This window comes from Balaenoptera musculus, chromosome 1 (assembly GCF_009873245.2).
Source record: "Balaenoptera musculus isolate JJ_BM4_2016_0621 chromosome 1, mBalMus1.pri.v3, whole genome shotgun sequence".
In the NCBI taxonomy this organism is placed as follows: Eukaryota; Metazoa; Chordata; class Mammalia; order Artiodactyla; family Balaenopteridae; genus Balaenoptera; species Balaenoptera musculus.
The window spans coordinates 21,639,444-21,657,428 of NC_045785.1; the positions used below are offsets into that span (position 1 = coordinate 21,639,444).

At 42.8% G+C, this 17,985-nt stretch overlaps 1 protein-coding gene and 1 pseudogene across 1 annotated transcript; both read left to right on the forward strand.

The window, feature by feature from the left end:
- The first annotated feature begins 2,396 nt into the window (after positions 1 to 2,396).
- On the forward strand, positions 2,397 to 13,285 carry FAM76A (family with sequence similarity 76 member A). The gene is made up of 5 exons (XM_036827527.1): positions 2,397 to 2,584; positions 3,886 to 3,950; positions 7,321 to 7,375; positions 8,136 to 8,288; positions 13,083 to 13,285. Exons 1-5 carry the CDS (start codon positions 2,504 to 2,506, stop codon positions 13,242 to 13,244), a joined length of 516 nt encoding a protein of 171 aa, XP_036683422.1. The 5' UTR covers positions 2,397 to 2,503; the 3' UTR covers positions 13,245 to 13,285.
- Positions 13,286 to 14,839: 1,554 nt separating this feature from the next.
- LOC118882019 lies at positions 14,840 to 15,971 on the forward strand (annotated as a pseudogene).
- The last annotated feature ends 2,014 nt before the right edge of the window (positions 15,972 to 17,985 follow it).

Here is a 17,985-nt window from a genome sequence, read left to right on the forward strand (position 1 = left end):
CCAGAACATTCTTGGCTAAGTCATATGTCTAAGTCCTTCTCAACCTTCAGGTCTTGGCATCCCCTGGCCTTCTCTCTACCCAAGTGACTCCCCCTACCTTCTCCCTATCCCAATTTTGTTCTTTATCCCTGCAGCATGTTTATTCGTTCATAGTCCTTGCTATTTAACTGTCTTTGCCACTAGACTGTTGGCTTCACAAGGGCAGGGATCACATCTGTTTTACACAACAGCGTATCCCCAGTGCCTAAGCCAGAACCTGGCACATAGTAAATATGTAAATATTTGTTGAATGAATGGATTAATTAGCCCTGCACTGGGTGATACAGAGGACCCAGATATGGTCTTTCTGTTCCATAATGCCATAATCTGATGGATGAAAAAGAAGTAGATAGGTAATTGCAAAACTGGTAAATAATATAGTAGAGACCAGAACTGGAGGCAGTAGAAACATAGAGAGGCCCATACCCAGTGTGGAGTATGCGTGTGAGCAGAGAGGAGGCTGTGTTTCCATGATCGATGGCACCAGCATCTCCCTAGAAGAAATTCAGTTTCTCCTAATAGCATTCATTTAGTGTACCAAGTTCCATGTACTGTTTCTTGTTTGTTTGTTTTTAATATGCCCAAAGTCATACAACTTCTAAGTGATAGAGTTGGGATTCAAAGCCAGGCAGTCTGGCTCCCAAACCTGCATCTTTTAAAAAATTTTTTAAATTAAATTAAATTAAATTTTTGTTTATTTATTTATTTTGGCTGAGCCATGTGGCGGCTTGCAGGATCTTAGTTCCCCAACCAGGGATCGAACCCAGGCCCCCCTGCAATGGAAGCACAGAATCCAAACCACTGGACTGCCAGGGAATTCCCTGCATCCTTTTTTTAAAAAAAATAATTTGAGGTGAAATTCACATAATATAAAATTCATCATTTTAAAGTGAACAATTCAGTGGCAGTTAGTACATTCACAATGTTGTGCAACCATCACCTCTATCTAGTTCCAAAACATTTCCATCATTCCAAAGTAAAACCCCTTACCCAGGAAGCAGTTTCCCATTACCCTCCATGTACTGTTTTTGATCCCCACAATGACCCAATTGTACAATTGAGGAAAGAGGCTCTGAGAAATTCAGCTATAGTGAGAAGTTCAGAAGTTCAAGGTTACCTAGCTAGTAGAAGTGGAGCAGTGATTTTGAACCTTTGTTTTCTGACCCCAGAGTCTAAATCTTTGATTAATACACATCTTTGGGCAAAGTCACAAGTAGGGGGCTGGATTTGGGTATCAAAGATTAAATTTGGGGGGGGCACGGATATATAAGCCATAAATGCGCCCTCCGTTGTTAAAAAACGCACGTTTAAGTAAAACTGCAATTAGCATGGCTCAGGTGAGCAGAGTCAAAAGTAAGAGCAGCTATAGGGCAGAGACCTGGAAAGGTCAGCACTGCAGGAAGCTTTGCCAAAGCCTCAAGAACAAGACATTTGTAATTCCTTGGACAGCCCCTAGATGCACTAGGCTGGGACCTGAAAAGAGGCAGAGTAGCTGGGAGGGTGTGGCTTGCCTTCCGGTGGCCGGACCTAACCAGGAAATGCCAGGGAGTTGTTCGACAGAGAAGCTGAGGGTGCAACTGGATTAGACACAGTAGGAAGCAGTCCTCAGGCCAACTGCATCCCACTCAGAGGGGGCCTCCAGGGCACGAGGACTCTCAGGGATGGAGGGCCTCGCCTTAGTATCCGTCTTCTCCTTCCTGGAGGAGCTGTCATCACTCTAGCACCCCTCTTCCACAAAATAGGGGTGCTCTCTCTGGGCCTTCTTTCTCTCTGGAGGTCAGGGACCCTAGAGGTCCCTCTTTTTTAGGGATCTCAGAGGGCATCCCTCTAAGTTGCCTCTCACGTTTCCTCTCCTCCCTCGAGTGAGAGGGCTGTGCGGGCCCCTCCTACCCCGACGTTGGAGGCGTTTTCTCATAAGCCCCCATCTTCTTCAGGCTCGGGGTGGCGGCCAAGTTCTAGTTCAACAATGCACCGCGCTCGGCTCAACCAGCTGCGAGAGGGCAACTCCATGGAAACCAAAACATCACAACTCCGTGGAGATATCGCGAGAAGTACGGTTGCTCCAGCTGTGAGAGAGGAGGAGCGAGGGCGGGAACAGAGAGCGAAGTGGGAGGAGCCTAGGCACTTCAGAGGTCCCCCCGCGGGAGACCTTCCCTCCCAGCGGCGCCCCCTCGTGACTGCGCTTTACATAATCGAGGCCGCGCGCGTCATAAGTGGCGTACTCCAGTCCAGACCGAATCAGAGTCGTAAGAAGCTCCGTGTTCCGCCCCTTCCTCCTTGATAGACGTCAAAATGAACCTGTGAACGGGCGCCCAGCGCCGCCGCGCCCGCCTTGGTCCGCCCGCACCCGAGGACCCGCCCGCCTGCCGCAGCCCGCAGCCTGCCGCCGCCAGGTTGTGCTTCAGACTGTCAGATAAAGCGGCGGGCCGGGCCGGTAGGGCTGTGAGCACGGCCCGGGCCGGACATGGCGGCGCTCTACGCCTGCACCAAGTGCCACCAGCGCTTCCCCTTCGAGGCGCTGTCTCAGGGGCAGCAGCTGTGCAAGGTGCGCGGGCTGGGGCGGCAGCCGGGAACTGGGACGCTGGAGGCGCGGCCCGGAGCTGCCGGTTCTGTGGGGACGCCCGGCGGGGTCCCCCGGGCAGGGCGTGGCAGGCCCGCCTAGCTGAGGAACCGCACCCGCTCCGCCGGGGGCTGGCGGGGCATGTGGGGGAGACCCGGGCCGTGTCCAGGCCCCAGCGGCCGGCGTGTCCGGGTGCTTAGCAACCGCGAGGGATTGATTGTTCTCGAACCCCGTGAGGTCGGGGGAGGGGACAGCTGGTCCCCCGCTCGCCCTCGACCAGCCGCGGCGGAGATCCCTCTTGGGCTGGCTTCCCCCCGCGCCGGGGTCTGCCGGGTTTCAGGCTCAGGGACCTCCTGCCCCGCCTGGGACAGAACTCCAGAGTTGGGTGCTGTCTGGGACGATCGTGTCGAACTCGGGCGCCTCACGGGCACTTTTCAGCCAGTCCCAGAGTCAGAGGTAGCCAGGCTTTATAATAAAGCCCCACAGTCAAACGCACGAAGCAAAAGGATGATATTTCAGCTTCTAGTTAGTGACCTTCTGCCCTCGCCGTAACCAGCTGCTGATCAGTTTTTACCCCTGAAGGTCCAAGTTCTCTTTTTTTCTTTTAAGTTGCTTCATCTTGCTTTGCCTATTTAAATGAATAGAGGTGCTGTGAAGCGACAGTTAAAAGTCACCAAGCCGGCTGGAGAGTGATGTTGAGATATCTCCAGATAATCCAGAGTTTGTGTCTCTGGTATGGCTAACTCATAATTGTGTGTCATCATTGCCTCCAATGGCCATGACTTTGTCTCTTTTTGTTTACTAGGTATGAGAGAGCTCAAAAAGTCAAATGTCTGAATGCCTTTTTGGCCTTAAAAAAATACATATTTGATTATATGTTTGTGTATTTATTTATTTATTTATTTTAAGGGAGTTTTATATATGTAAGCAATAATGATTTTAATTCAGTGCTTTGGTTTCACAAGTGAACCTGCTCAAAAATCACAGTGGCGGAGGCAGAACTGGACTAGAATCCAGGGCTTCTCATTCCCTAGGTCTGAGGCTTATTCATACCTTTGTTTTACAATTTATGACTAGTTCCATATAAATTCTTACTTAACTCCCACATCAATGCAGGGTGGTGGTGCCAGTTTTACAGACAAAAAAAATTAGTCCCAGAAAGTTTAAGTGACTCACTCAAGCACAATGGCTATGCTTGGAATAGTACCCAGGTCTTCTGCCTCCTACTGAAGACTCTCTCCATTTCTGACTGCCTTTTAAAATTATATCCTCATTTCATATTTCAGGAATGTCGGATTGCACACCCTGTTGTGAAGTGCACCTACTGTAGGACTGAGTACCAGCAGGAGAGGTACAGTTTTCGTTGACCATGAAAGATGCTAATAGGCTTTTCTTTTAAAATCTGTAATCGATTGCATTTCAATATACAGATCTGTAGTCAGTTGCATTGTAATATATAGATCTGTAATCAATTGCATTATACACAGATTCTGCCATTTCCTGTTATAACACAATGGAGGTAAAATACACATATTGTTCCCTAGTTATTCATTAATTGCTTAAATTATTAGTTACTTATTTTTCACATCCTTGATAATTTTATATTGTGGGTTTTTTTTTAATTAATTAATTAATTAATTTATTTATTTATTTATTTTTGGCTGCATCGGGTCTTCGTTGCTGTGCGCAGGCTTCTCATTGTGGTGACTTCTCTTGTTGTGGAGCACGGTCTCTGGGCACGCGGTCTTCAGTAGTTGGGGCTTGCTGGCTTCAGTTGTTGGGGCTCACAGGCTCTAGAGAGCAGGCTCAGTAGTTGTGGCCCATGGGCTTAGTTGCTTCGCGGCATGTGGGATCTTCCCGGACCAGGGATCAAACCCGTGTCCCAGGGAAGCCCTATATTATGGTTTTGACATTTTTGACACTAAGAAACCAACCCCACAACAGTAAAACATGAGCCTTGTGCTCTAGTATGTTTATATGCAGAGTTTGAAGAATTTATAAGCCAAAAGAAGATACTTTTGAAAATGTGACAATCTGATAAAGAGCTTGTTACCCCTAGTCACATTTGAAAAAACTCACTTGCCTTTACACTTGCCTTGTGTGAATCTCATTTTGAAAAGTGTGAAAAATATTTAGGTGTGAATGAACACACATCTTTGGGGGACTTTTTAATAGCAGCAAGGTGGTTTATTGGTATAGTAAGTTAAACTTTTGGGGAACCGTGGCTGTAGGTAATATTGCCTTAAGCAGGATGGGGTCTGTTTGCCAGCTCACACATGGACCCAGAAGCCTAATTTAAGTCAGCTTCATTTCAATTCTAGGAATATTTTCCCTGACATTTCGTTATGTATATTTTCAAAGAAAAAAAAAGCTAAAAAAAATAGATAGTTGGGGCTTCCCTGGTGGCGCAGTGGTTGAGAATCTGCCTGCCAATGCAGGGGACACGGGTTCGAGCCCTGGTCTGGGAAGATCCCATATGCCGTGGGGCAACTAGGCCCGTGAGCCACAATTACTGAGCCTGCGCGTCTGGAGTGTGTGCTCCGCAACAAGAGAGGCTGCGATAGTGAGAGGCCCGTGCACCGCGATGAAGAGTGGCCCCCGCTTGCCGCAACTGGAGAAAGCCCTCGCACAGAAACGAAGACCCAACACAGCCATAAATAAATAAAAATTAAAAAAAAAAAACTAGATAGTAAACACTCATCTACTCACTACTTAGCTTCTACAATTTACATTTACTATATTTGCATCTATCCATCTCTCTATCCATCAGTGTATTAATCCATCATATTTGCGATGCAGTTTAAAGTTGTGGACATCAGTGTACTCGACCCTAAACACTTCAGCACGCATATCATTAACTTAGAGTTCAATATTCGTTTATGGTTTCTAAATTTTTTTAGAGGTAAAATTTGCACACATTGAAATGCTCAAATCTTAAGTGCATCATTCGATGAGTTTTACAAACAGTATGTATCTGTGTAATGAAACACACAGAATATACTCTGGAAGGTTTATATTTTAGCTTTTACATTTAGGCCTATGATCCCTTTCAAATTTATTTCTGTGTGTAGGGTGAGATTTGAAGTTTAACCCTTAATTCACACCATACATAAAAATTAATTTAAGATGGATTATAGAAATAGGTTTTTTGCATTTTTTTTCTAAGATGTCAAGAGCATTTGTATATATTGATATATATGTCCCACTCCTTGAGTAATAAATCTAAAATAAACCCAAATGTTCAACATCACAGAATCACTGATGCTAATCCTCTTTCTAGAGGTCTCTTTCAATGTACTTCAGTTCCTGAACTGCCTTTTTTTTTTCTTTTTGGCCACCCTGTGGCTTGTTGGATCTTAGTTCCCCACTAGGGATTGAACCCGGGCCACGGCAGTGGAAGTGCTGAGACCTAACCACTGGACCCCACTGGACCACCAGGGAAGTCCCTGAACTGCCTTTTTTTTTTTTTTTTTTTTTTTTTTAGAGAATTTCTTTTTTTTTAATTTATTTATTTATTTTTGGCTGTGTTGGGTCTTCGTTTCTGTGTGAGGGCTTTCTCTAGTTGCGGCAAGCGGGGGCCACTCTTCATCGCGGTGCGCGGGCCTCTCACTATCGTGGCCTCTCTTGTTGCGGAGCACAGGCTCCAGACGCGCAGGCTCAGTAGTTGGCTCACGGGCCCAGCTGCTCCGCGGCATGTGGGATCTTCCCAGACCAGGGCTCGAACCCGTGTCCCCTGCATTGGCAGGCAGATTCTTAACCACTGCGCCACCAGGGAAGCCCTGAACTGCCTTTTTAAAATGGCAGAAAATTGCCCTGGGAAATATTTTGTTTGAATATCTCATTTTAATTTAATGTTTTTTACTTTGAGGTTTTTCTTTTGTCTTTTAAGTTTATAGTCACTTCGATAGGAATTGTATGGGAAAAAAATCACAAAGTAGCGATATACTGGATTTTTATGTGATTTTGTTTTTAGCCCCCAAATATTGTTTAAACTGTTCTTAAACATCAAGCATTTGTTTGTACCTCCCTTTGTGAAGGGTTAGACTTTATTTGAAGATAATTTTTTTTCCCCAAGGCAGTTTATCAGTTTGGGCATGTAGGTAATATGACTTGGATCTTCACAAGGGAAAGGGCGTGTTTATTTTTGTCAATGCTTAGCTCTTAGAGAAATTGGAAATATTGAAAAAATATTTGGTGTTAGCATCTATTTCCCCACATCGGGGATTTTCATATACTTTTACTTACAGAGGAGAACATAGACAGAGTAAGGTCAACATGGATAGAGTCTCTGAGCTTAGATCCCAAAGACAAATACTTTACTCTTCATCTCAAATTTCTCAGCTGGTCGTCTGAATTGAGGAGAATTAATTTCTTTTCTGCTAGTCCATTTTGGTCTAACATAATATTCTTTTGAGGGTCCTTTGCATATCTGATAATTTTACTTAGTGGTACTTGGAGATGTCATAATCAGAAATAACTCACTCTCCATTTTAACCAAAGCCTCCTTGTATTTGAGCTAATAAAATTTATAACTATAGAATAATTAAAAGAGTTACTGGCCAGATACTCACCCTTCAGTTAATCAAATGTCCAAACCATATTCCACCTTGGCACTTAGTAATGAACAAATTCCTTGGACTTAAGGAAGAATCAGTTTTCAGATGTTGTAAGTAAAATGATTTTTTTCTTATAAAGCCTTGTGTCTCTTTCTTCCTTAACAGTAAAACCAATACAATATGCAAGAAATGTGCTCAGAATGTGCAGTTGTATGGAACGGTAAGTAGGGTTTTTCTGTACCTAACAGTGAGTAGTCAGGTCTCTTGGTACCTTACATTCTGTGGACTATTAATATAATTACAATATTTTTATTAGAAGACCTAGTTATGTGTAAAAATGTTCTCAGAAAAATTTATGTAGTGTTTTAGCTTTCAAACTTAGCTAATACTTAGTATTAAGGAGTTCTGTGTTTATAGTCACTGTGGCAGGATTGTGATTATAATTTTCCTTGAGAAGCTTCAGTAACCAGTATGTAAAGAGAAGGGGAATGATGAATCCTATGACGTGACCTCTTTGTTTGGTAACAGTTGACTATTCATTTTGATGAATGATTTTTTTTTCTTTCAGTGTTAGGGTTCAGCATACTGTGTCCTTGCAGGCATTCTCCCCACATGTTTATACACTGATAACGTCAAAGAGGCCTTTTCAGAAATTTGGACGCACTTGCTCGTTTCTCCAAGAGCTGGTTCTGTTGAATTGGTTAGAGAAGTCCCAGCATATATGCTAATGGCTTTTTGTTATTTGTTTGTTTATTTATTTAAAAATCAATAGCCTTGTGCAGAAAAACACTTTACATGGTGTTAGGAATTGGGCTTTATTGGATCAGTGTAAAAGGAAATTTATGAAGTTGGGAATGCATGTTTACCATGACTAATGAACTATGTATAATAGAAATCATTGCTTTAAAAAATGCACTGGAAAAAAAAATGCACTGGTATTTTACAATATACTTACTTGACACTTTTTTTTTCTCTTTAAGCCCAAACCTTGTCAGTATTGCAACATAATTGCAGCATTTATTGGCAACAAATGCCAGCGCTGCACAAATTCAGAGAAGAAGTATGGACCACCATATTCTTGTGAACAGTGCAAGCAGCAGTGTGCATTTGACAGGAAAGATGATAGAAAGAAGGTAAATCTCTGTGTTTTTCTTGATATTTTTTTCTTTCAGAGAAATTAAGGTGGGCCAGTTGTGTTAAAAAGACATATAACCATGATTGATTTCTCAGTTCCTCTCCAAATTCTGTTATTGACTTTGAAGAAGATATTCAGCCTTTGTTTTCTTCATTTATCAAATGTGGACCATTGTATTCTAACATTTCGTAGGTTAGTATTTCATGAGAATTTGAATTACAGTGTTCAACATCCCTTGTAAGTGAAGTGGTGATTGGCAAAATTTTACAAAACTCTTTAAAGGAGAGATTGTGACTTAAGCAGGATATAGTCTATTACCAGTTTTACTATCTTTTGAAGTTAAAGACCACAAGAAGATGATATAGATAAACCTCTATGTGGAATGATGGTACCTTGGTGGAATTAAAATGGTTTAGATTTGGTCTGTTTAAAACCCTCCAGTGGCTTCCACTTGCACTTAGAATGAAACCCGAAATCCTTCCATAGCCTGCAAGGTCCATACCTGACTCTCAGTCTCATCTTCCATCACACTCCCCTCCTCCTCCCTTGGTCCAGCCACACTGGCCACCTTTCAGTCCTTCATATATGCCAGTCTCATTTCCACCTTTGTGCCGGCTGGATTTGCCTGATACACAGCCTTCTCCAGAGTGTCATAACTGGTTCCTTGTGTCAAGTCTCAGCTCAATTGCCAGCTTCTCACAGAGACCTTCTTTACTAACTCCCCTAGTCACTCTATCATAGTACCCTGTTTATTGTCTTCATAGCATGTAACGTTATGAGAAATTATCTTGTTTGTTTACATGTTTGTCCACTCCCACTAGAGTATGAGCTCTTTGTCCATCTTGTTTTCATGCTGTATTACCAGCAGCCTGGCACATAGTAGGTACTCGATAAATATTTTCTGAATGAAAGAATGTAGTACAGAAACTCTCAGTGTCCAGAGATGCTTTTCAGAGATGCTTAGGCTCTCAAAAGCTGATTCGTGGTAACCAAATTCATTAATTTACAACGGGAGGAAGTAACTTTCCAGTGACCAGAATACTCCTGCCTGCCAACCAGGGCACCTCTTCCCTGAATCAAGATACTAGAGAAGCTGAATTAGTAATCAGAAGGTAACATATAATAATAGTTGGAGCACAAGCTTTTTAGTCCCATAGAGCGGGGTTCCAGCCCACTTCTGGCTTAGCTGAATGATCCTGGGCAAATTATTTACTCCTGTTGTGCATCAGTTTTGTCATCTTTACTGTGGGAATAACAGTAGCTACTTCACAAGGGCATAGGGAGATTTAATTGAGATAGGTATATAAAACAATTTTGAGCCTAGCATATACTATACTTCATTAAATGGTACCTATATTATTATTAATTGGATTACACTAGAATTCATTGTTTCTACTTTCTAGTTACAATCCTATCATAAGAGTTTGCGTATTTGTAGGCATCCTCAATCACCTATTTATAAACTTTAGGAGGACCAAGCTTAGGGATTGAGGGTGGATGATCTGGACTCAGAGTGCCTGGGTTGAAATCTTTGTCTGTCACTTACTTGTTGTGTGACTTTGGGTGAGTTAATCTATCAGTGCCTCAGTTTCCTCATCCGTAAATGAGGCTGATCAGACCTCATCGTTGTTATGAAGGTCAAGTGTAAACCCCTTCAGAAGGAATCTGGCACATGATAAGTACTCAGTGTTATCTATGATTATTTCTTTATGATAGTTTAATTCTGAGAGGGTGATTTTATATTTTTAAAGTTTATTTGTGAAGGAGAGATCTGAAATAAAGTGTCCTGCGGTTCAGTGAGTGATTTTCATGTTTAATGCTGGCTCTCTTTCAGTGCAGTTGCTTTGTTTTCAAACCCTTCTTCAGTGAAAGCTCTTTCCTGGGCAAGGTCTCCTAGAGTTTTTTTGTTTTTTTGTGTTTTTTTTGGCTGCATTGGATCTTCGTTGCTGGGCGCAGGCTTTCTCTAGTTGCAGTGAGTGGGGGCTACTCTTTGTTGCAGTGCGCGGGCTTCTCATTGCGGTGGCTTCTCGTTGCAGAGCACGGGCTCTAGGTGTGCGGGCTTCAGTAGTTGTGGCACGCGGGCTCAGTAGTTGTGGCTTGCGGGCTCTAGAGCGCAGGCTCAGTAGTTGTGGCACACGGGGCTTAGTTGCCCTGTGGCATGTGGGATCTTCCCAGACCAGGGATCAAACCCGTGTCTCCTGCATTGGCAGGCGGATTCTTAACCATTGTGCCACCAGGGAAGTCCTCCTAGAGTATTTTAAAGTCAGATCTTAAGGCCATATCCCATAACCATGAAATGCAGCAAACTGAAGTTTGGTTTCAAAATTCATTTATACACTCGTTAACAAATAATTAGATGCTTATCATGTCTCAGACACTGCTCTGGGTATTGGAAATACACTGATGAACTAAGCAGAAGAGACCTTATTCTCTCAGAGCTTTTATTTATGTGTGTAAGAGATGGATGAGAACAAACAAGGAAATAAATGAACACAGATTTTAGGTGTAAGTGCTATAAGGAAATAAGGTATATGGTGGAGAGTGACTGGGGAGGCCAGTTTAGATTGGGCAATCAGGAGGACCTGCATGGAGATAAAATCTGAGCTGAAACAAGAAAGATGAGAAGGAAGCAGCCATGGGAAGCTCTGGAGGGCAAAGATCCTGGGAAGAGAAACCAGCTATGAAAAGACCCTGAGGCAAGAATGAGCTTGGCAGATGGGAAGAACAGAAAGAAGGCAGAGTGAACAGAGAATGAGATTATAAAGGCAGGCAGAGGCTACATTTAAGTCAACATAGGCTATGGTAAAAAGTTTAGATTTTATATTTTAAGGCGAGAAGAGACATAATCAGATTTACATTTAAGAAGCCCTCTTCGGCAGCTATGTGGAAATGGTTGATCTGGAGAAAAATAGCGAGATCATTTGGGTGGGTCTTGCAGTTGTGACAGGTAAGAATGGCTTTGCTTGGGTGGAAGCAGTGGAGTTGGAAAGAAGTGGATAGATTCAGACTGATGACTTGTTAATAGGTGAGGAGAATGAGGTGCAAAGAGGCTTTTGCTAACAAGATAAATACTTTAGGTAAATGATGGTCTGGCTTACCCATGTTCAAGATGGGGCAGAAGATCTAATTTAGAGGCAAGACATGAAAACTAAGATTCCATAAAATATCAGCACACTCCCTCCCCAACCTGAGTAATTGCAACCAGCTCTGCTGCCCTGCCACTTGTACCAGGCCACCCCACAAACTTAGTTTTGCAATCTGAGTGCTGTACAGAGGCACCCCAGCTTCAGAGGATTGTGGAAGCCCCATTCTGCTTTCCTAGCCCTGTGCCCTGCACCCTGGTGCAGAGCTGCTTCTGCCCAAAGTGATCAACTTTTTCTAAATCAAACAAAGTGTCATGGTAGGCCACCACCAGGGACTGGGGCCCTGGAAGCTACTTGCCCATCAGTCTTTTTCTGGAGACATTTCTTTCCATCTGAGAAAAGATATCCAGCATACCATTTTATGAGCCATTTATAAGGTATTAAAGCTAAAGTATAGGGCTTCCCTGGTGGCGCAGTGGTTAAGAATCCGCCTGCCAGTGCAGGGGACACGGGTTTGAGCCCTGGTCCGGGAAGATCCCACATGCTGCAGAGCAACTAAGCCCGTGCACCACAACTACTGAGCCTGCGAGCCACAACTACTGAGCCCATGTGCCACAACTACTGAAGCCTGCGTGCCTAGAGCCCATGCTCCACAACAAGAGAAGCCACCGCAATAAGAAGCCCGCGCACCGCAACGAAGAGTAGCCCCCACTCACCACAACTAGAGAAAGCCCCCGCACAGCAACGAAGACCCAGTGCAGCCAAAAATAAATAAATAAATTTTAAAAAAATAAAAGAAAAAAAAGAAAGCTAAAGTGTAAATTTTTTTTTTTTTTTTTTTTTTTAATTTTTGGCTGTGTTGGGTCTTCGTTTCTGTGCGAGGGCTTTCTCCAGTTGCGGCGAACGGTGGCCACTCTTCATTGCGGTGCGCGGGCCTCTCACTGTCGTGGCCTCTCTTGTTGCGGAGCACAGGCTTCAGACACGCAGGCTCAGTAGTTGTGGCTCACGGGCCCAGTTGCTCCGTGGCATGTGGGATCTCCCCAGACCAGGGCTCGAACCCGTGTCCCCTGCCTTGGCAGGCAGACTCTCAACCACTGCGCCACCAGGGAAGCCTAAAGTGTAAATTTTATGTTTCATCTTCTGTCTTCTCTTTTCCCTGCTGTGTTTTCCTTGATGAGCACCATAGAGATATTTGTGTCTTTTGAAATTCTTATGGGAACTTTGCTCTGGTCTGTGTTAAGTTGAAGAAAAACAGAATAAAAAAATATATAAAATTAGCAGCTCATTTTTATTTTATTTATTTATTTAAAATTTTTTTTGGCCATACCACACAGCATGTGGGATCTTAGTTCCCCACCAGGGATCAAACATGTGCCCCCTGCAGTGGAAGTGTGGAGCCTTAACCACTGGACCACCAGGGAAGTCCCCAGCTCCTATTTTATTAAGCAATTTTTATGTACCTTGCACCATGCTTTACCTACATTATGTCACTAGATCCTTGCACCAGCCCTCTGAAGTAGGTACTATTATCCTTCATTTTATAGTTGAAGAAATTGACCCCATGAGTACCCAGCTGACTTCCGTAAGGTCACACAGCTTGTAAGTGGCAGATCTGGACTTAACCAGAGGTTCTAGCTCCTAATACCCATGTTCTCAGCCACTGCACTAGCACATTCCTTCTTCTTTATCTTTGTCTCCTCATCTTTCAGGTAGATGGGAAATTGCTATGCTGGCTGTGCACACTTTCATACAAACGGGTCCTTCAGAAGACCAAAGAGCAGAGGAAGCACCTGAGCAGTTCTTCCCGTGCCAGCCACCAGGAGAAGGAGCAGTACAGTCGACTGAGTGGTGGCAGCCATTATAACAGGTAACCCCGAGATGCATGAGATAGGACTAGAGGTGCTGGGAGGTCAGATGTAATACTCACACAATTAGCCATGGAAGATACCATTTTGTCTAAATTTTCCTATTTTCTCTCTAGTTATTAGTCTATAGAGGGAATCTCCTTTGTCGTATTTTGTAATTCATGTATCATCCAAGGGCCAGAGAGGCTTCCATAAGGCATCAGGATTTTCTGACTTGGTTTCTGTTGTGTCTTAAAAGTTTGTGGAACTTACTCTACTTTAACATGTAACGTTCTCCCCTCCGTTAGAGTGGGTTATCTCCCTAGAAGATTGGACATTTCACAGTCTGAGGGATGCAGCTTTTTTATGTATATTGGCTAGGAGATTGATAGATATTCTAGGTTTGTCCTTGTGAGATCCAGTCAAAATGATGTCCTTTCATTATTGTCTTAAGCTTCGTTTCAGGGTATCTGTAGAGTTGTTAAGAGTTCTGGCTTTGGATTGAATCGTGGGTCTGCCAAGTTTTCTGTATGGGATCTTGGGCAAGTTTTTTCATCTGTGAAATGAGGGAAATAATAATATTACCTCATGGAGTTGTTGCAAAAATATATAGTATGTGCATAGTGATTAGTTTTATAACCGGCATATAGGAAGCTTCAATACATTTTAGTTATTCGTTGTTATTATTACCATTGTGATTTTCTTTGTTCGTTGCTAAGTACTTTCATGAGCCAGGTTCTCTGCAAGGAATGCAGAGATAAGTAAAAGAATCACGCTGCTATCCAAGAGTATGCAGTCTGGTAGGGAAGACAGACCTGTAATCAAATCATTGCAGGATAATTCGATGGGCATCACAGTGGAAACATGTCAAAATACAGGCATAAGAGGCAGTGGTAATTAACTGCCTTGGGAGGTTAGGGAACGAAAGATCAGAGAAATGCTGGTGTTGGAGCTAGATCTTAGGATGAGTCAGAATCATCAGATAAGGTATGGGCAGAGACATTCTAGGCTGAGGGAATAGCATTTGCAAAGACACAGAGGGCATGAGACCACACGGAACTTGGGAACAGCAAGTCCTTTTATTTTGCTGGAGCTTATGATTGGGAGCTGGAAAATGGGAGGAAAAGGAATCCAGCGGACCTGGTAAGGAGCATGAACTTGATCTTAGTGATCTTAACGGGAAGCCACTGAAAGGATCTATGCAGGAGGGACCAAATCTGCATTTAAAAAAAAATTAACCCAGACTACTGGGGAGAATGCATTGGAGGAAAAAGAGGCTGGGGGCTAGTTAAGAAGCTTTGTTGGTAAGAGTCCAGTTAAGAGATGTTAATAGAGAACCTCAACTGAGACAGTGACACTGAAGAGGCAGATTCAGGAAGATACTTTAGAAGGAGATTTTTGAGTAAATTAGATAATGTGATGAACAGATAGATGGACAGGAGCTGGGTGAGTAAAGGACAATTCTCAGACTTCTTACTTGGGTGAATGGGTAGATCCTTATCTGAGAGAGACTATAGGAAGGGGGAAAAAGAAGTTCAGTTTTGGAAAGTTGAGTTTAAAGCATCAAGAAGAATTATTTAGCTCTTTTTCATGGCACCTTGGAGGTGAACGGCTTCTTCAGGATGAAGCTGAACATCTCTTTCCCAGCCACTGGCTGCCAGAAACTCACTGGAGTGGACTATGAACGCAAACTCTGTACCGTCTATGAGAAATTTATGGCCATGGAAGTTGCTGCTGATGCTCCAGATGAAGAATGGAGGGGTTACGTGGTCCAAATCAGTGGTGAGAATGACAAACAAGGGACCGTGAATCAGGGTGCCGGACCCACGGCCGCGTCTTGCTTGCTACTGAGTAAAAGCATTCCTGTTACAGGCCAAGGAGGACTGGAGAAAGAAAGTGCAGATCTGTACGGGGTTGCATTGTGGATGCCAATCTGAGTGTCCTGAATTTGGTCATTGTGAAAAAAGGGGAGAAGGATATTTCTAGATTTACTGATACAACTGTGCTGCATCGCCTGGGGCCCGAGAGCAAGAATCCGCAAACTTTTTAAGCTCTCTAAAGAAGACGATGGGGCTTCCCTGGTGTCACAGTGGTTAAGAATCTGCCTGCCAATGCAGGGGACACGGGTTCGAGCCCTGCTCTGGGAAGATCCTACATGCCATGGAGCAACTAAGCCTGTGCGCCACAACTACTGAGCCTGCGCTCCAGAGCCCGCGAGCCACAACTACTAAAGCCCACGCGCCTAGAGCTGGTGCCCCGCAACAAGAGAAGCCACCGCAATGAGAAGCCCGCGCACCGCAAGGAAGAGTAGCCCCCGCTCTCCACAACTAGAGAAAAGCCCGCGCGCAGCAACAAAGACCCAAGGCAGCCAAAAATAAAAATAAAGAAATTTATAAAAAAATAAAGAAACAAAAAAAAATAAAGAAGATGATGTCTACCATTATGTTGTGAGAAGGCCCTTAAACAAAGAAGGTAAGAAACCTAGGACTAAACCACCCAAAATTCAGTGTCTTGTTGCTCCACATGTTCTGCAACACAAACGTTGGCATATTGCTCTGAAGAAACAGCGTACTAAGAAAAATAAGGAAGAGACTGCAGAATATGCTACACTTTTGGCCAAGAGAATGAAGGAGGCCAAAGAAAAATGCAAGGAACAGATTGTCAAGAGACAGAAGCTGTCCTTGGTCAAAAAGAAGACGTTCTAAAGAGTAACAAATAAGATCCGACATCCAAAAAAAAGAAAAAAGAATTATTATTTAGTGGGAGTTTAGCCTAGAAACCTTCAGAGAGGTTTGAACATGGGCCAGTGGTAGCACATAAGAGTCAGTGGTAGCAGAGATTATTTTAAAATGTGGATTTCTGTGGCCCTACCCCAGAGTTTAATTCAGTAGAATCTAGGATAGAGTCCAGGAATCTGCTTTGTTTTATAAACATCTCAGATGATTCTGATGCAGGTGATCTGGGGAACATCATTTCTAACCACTAAGATAGATAGTTGTTAAAACCATGCTCTTGAATGACACGACTCAGGTTGGAGGCTGAGAACAGATTCTAGAAGCACTCAAGTAGGATGGAGTGAATATTTGAAAACCAAATATCTGATCAGGGTTAATATCCAAAATATATAAAGGACTCAACAGTATGGTGTTTCCTCAAAAAATTAAAAATAGGGAGGGAGATGCAAGAGGGAAGAGAAATGGGAACATATTGTATATGTATAACTGATTCACTTTGTTATAAAGCAGAAGCTAACACACCATTGTAAGGCAATTATACTTCAATAAAGATGTTTAAAAAAAAAAAATTAAAAATAAAACTATCATATGATCCAGCAATCACTCCTAGGTATATATATGAAGGAACTGAAATCAGTATCTCATATAACTATTCATAATACCTAAGCTATGGAAGCAACCTAAATGTCCTTTGAGGGATGAATGGCTAAAGAAAATGTGGTATATACATACAATGGAATATCCAGCCATAAAAAAAAGAAGGAAGTCCTGCTATTTGCTACAACATAGATAAACCTGGAAGGCATATGCTAAGTGAAGTGAGCCAGAGAGAGAAAGACAAACACCATGTGGTATGACTTTTATGTGGAATCTTAAAAAAAATAAAGCTGATTTCATAGAAATAGAGAATAGAATAGTGGTTGCCAGGGGCAGGGGGAGAGGGAAATGGGGAGGTGTAGGTCAAAGGGTACAAACTTTATAAGAAGAAGTAGTTCTGAGGATCTAATGTGTAGCTTAGTGACGATAGTTAATAATACCATATTATATGCTTGAAAGTTGCTGAGAGTAGATCTTAAGCATTCTCATCATTAAAAAAAATAAAAGAGGGAATTCCCTGGGAGTCCAGTGGTTAGGACTTTGTGCTTCCACTGCAGAGGGCATAGGTTCAATCCCTGGTCGGGGAACTAATATCCTGCAAGCCACGTGGTGCAGCCAAAAAATAAAATAAAATAAAAGAATTAAGTATGCGAGGTGATGGGTGTATTAATTATCTTGATCTTGGTAATCATTCTATAATGTACATGTATATCAAATTGTCACCTTGTACACTTTAAATATGTACAATTATATTTGTCAGTTATTCCTCAATAAAGTCAGGGGGGAAAAAGGATGGCATGGTCAGTGGTTTCAAATATTGAAAAGAGACCAAGTAAGAAAAGGTCTGAAACATCCTTTGGGCTTGGCGACTGGACATCCATCAAAGTAAGAGGGTTGCAGACTAGTTTTAGGGGGTCAACTTATTGGGGCTAAAACTGATCTTCAGTGTTGTTGTGGGACTCAGACACCAGAAGATTCACAGAAATAGAGTGAGGAAGAACTGGACTTGGAGTTCAAATATGTCAGCCTGGTGTCTAGTCCCAGCTTCACTGCTAACTAGCTGTATATCCCTGGGTAGGTCAGTTAACCTTGATGAGCCTCAGTTTATGCAAAATAGAAATAATCCCTTGTATATACCTCACGGTATTATAAGATGCATGTGAGACAATGAATGTGAAAGTACTTTTTAAATTGTAAGATAGATTATACTTCTGAGGTTTTATTGACTCTGTTCTCATAGTTATTAATAAAGCAGATAATATTTAATCAAGGCCAAGAATTTGGGGGAGGACTATAGAAACGAGCTACCCATGCATCCAAGGCCTATGAAATCAAGACTTTGGTGGATTTTGATGATCAAGAATAATTAGCTCTTAGATCTTAGATCAAGGCCACCTGGACATTTCTGCTTGTTGTCTGTTTCACCCCGGACAGCG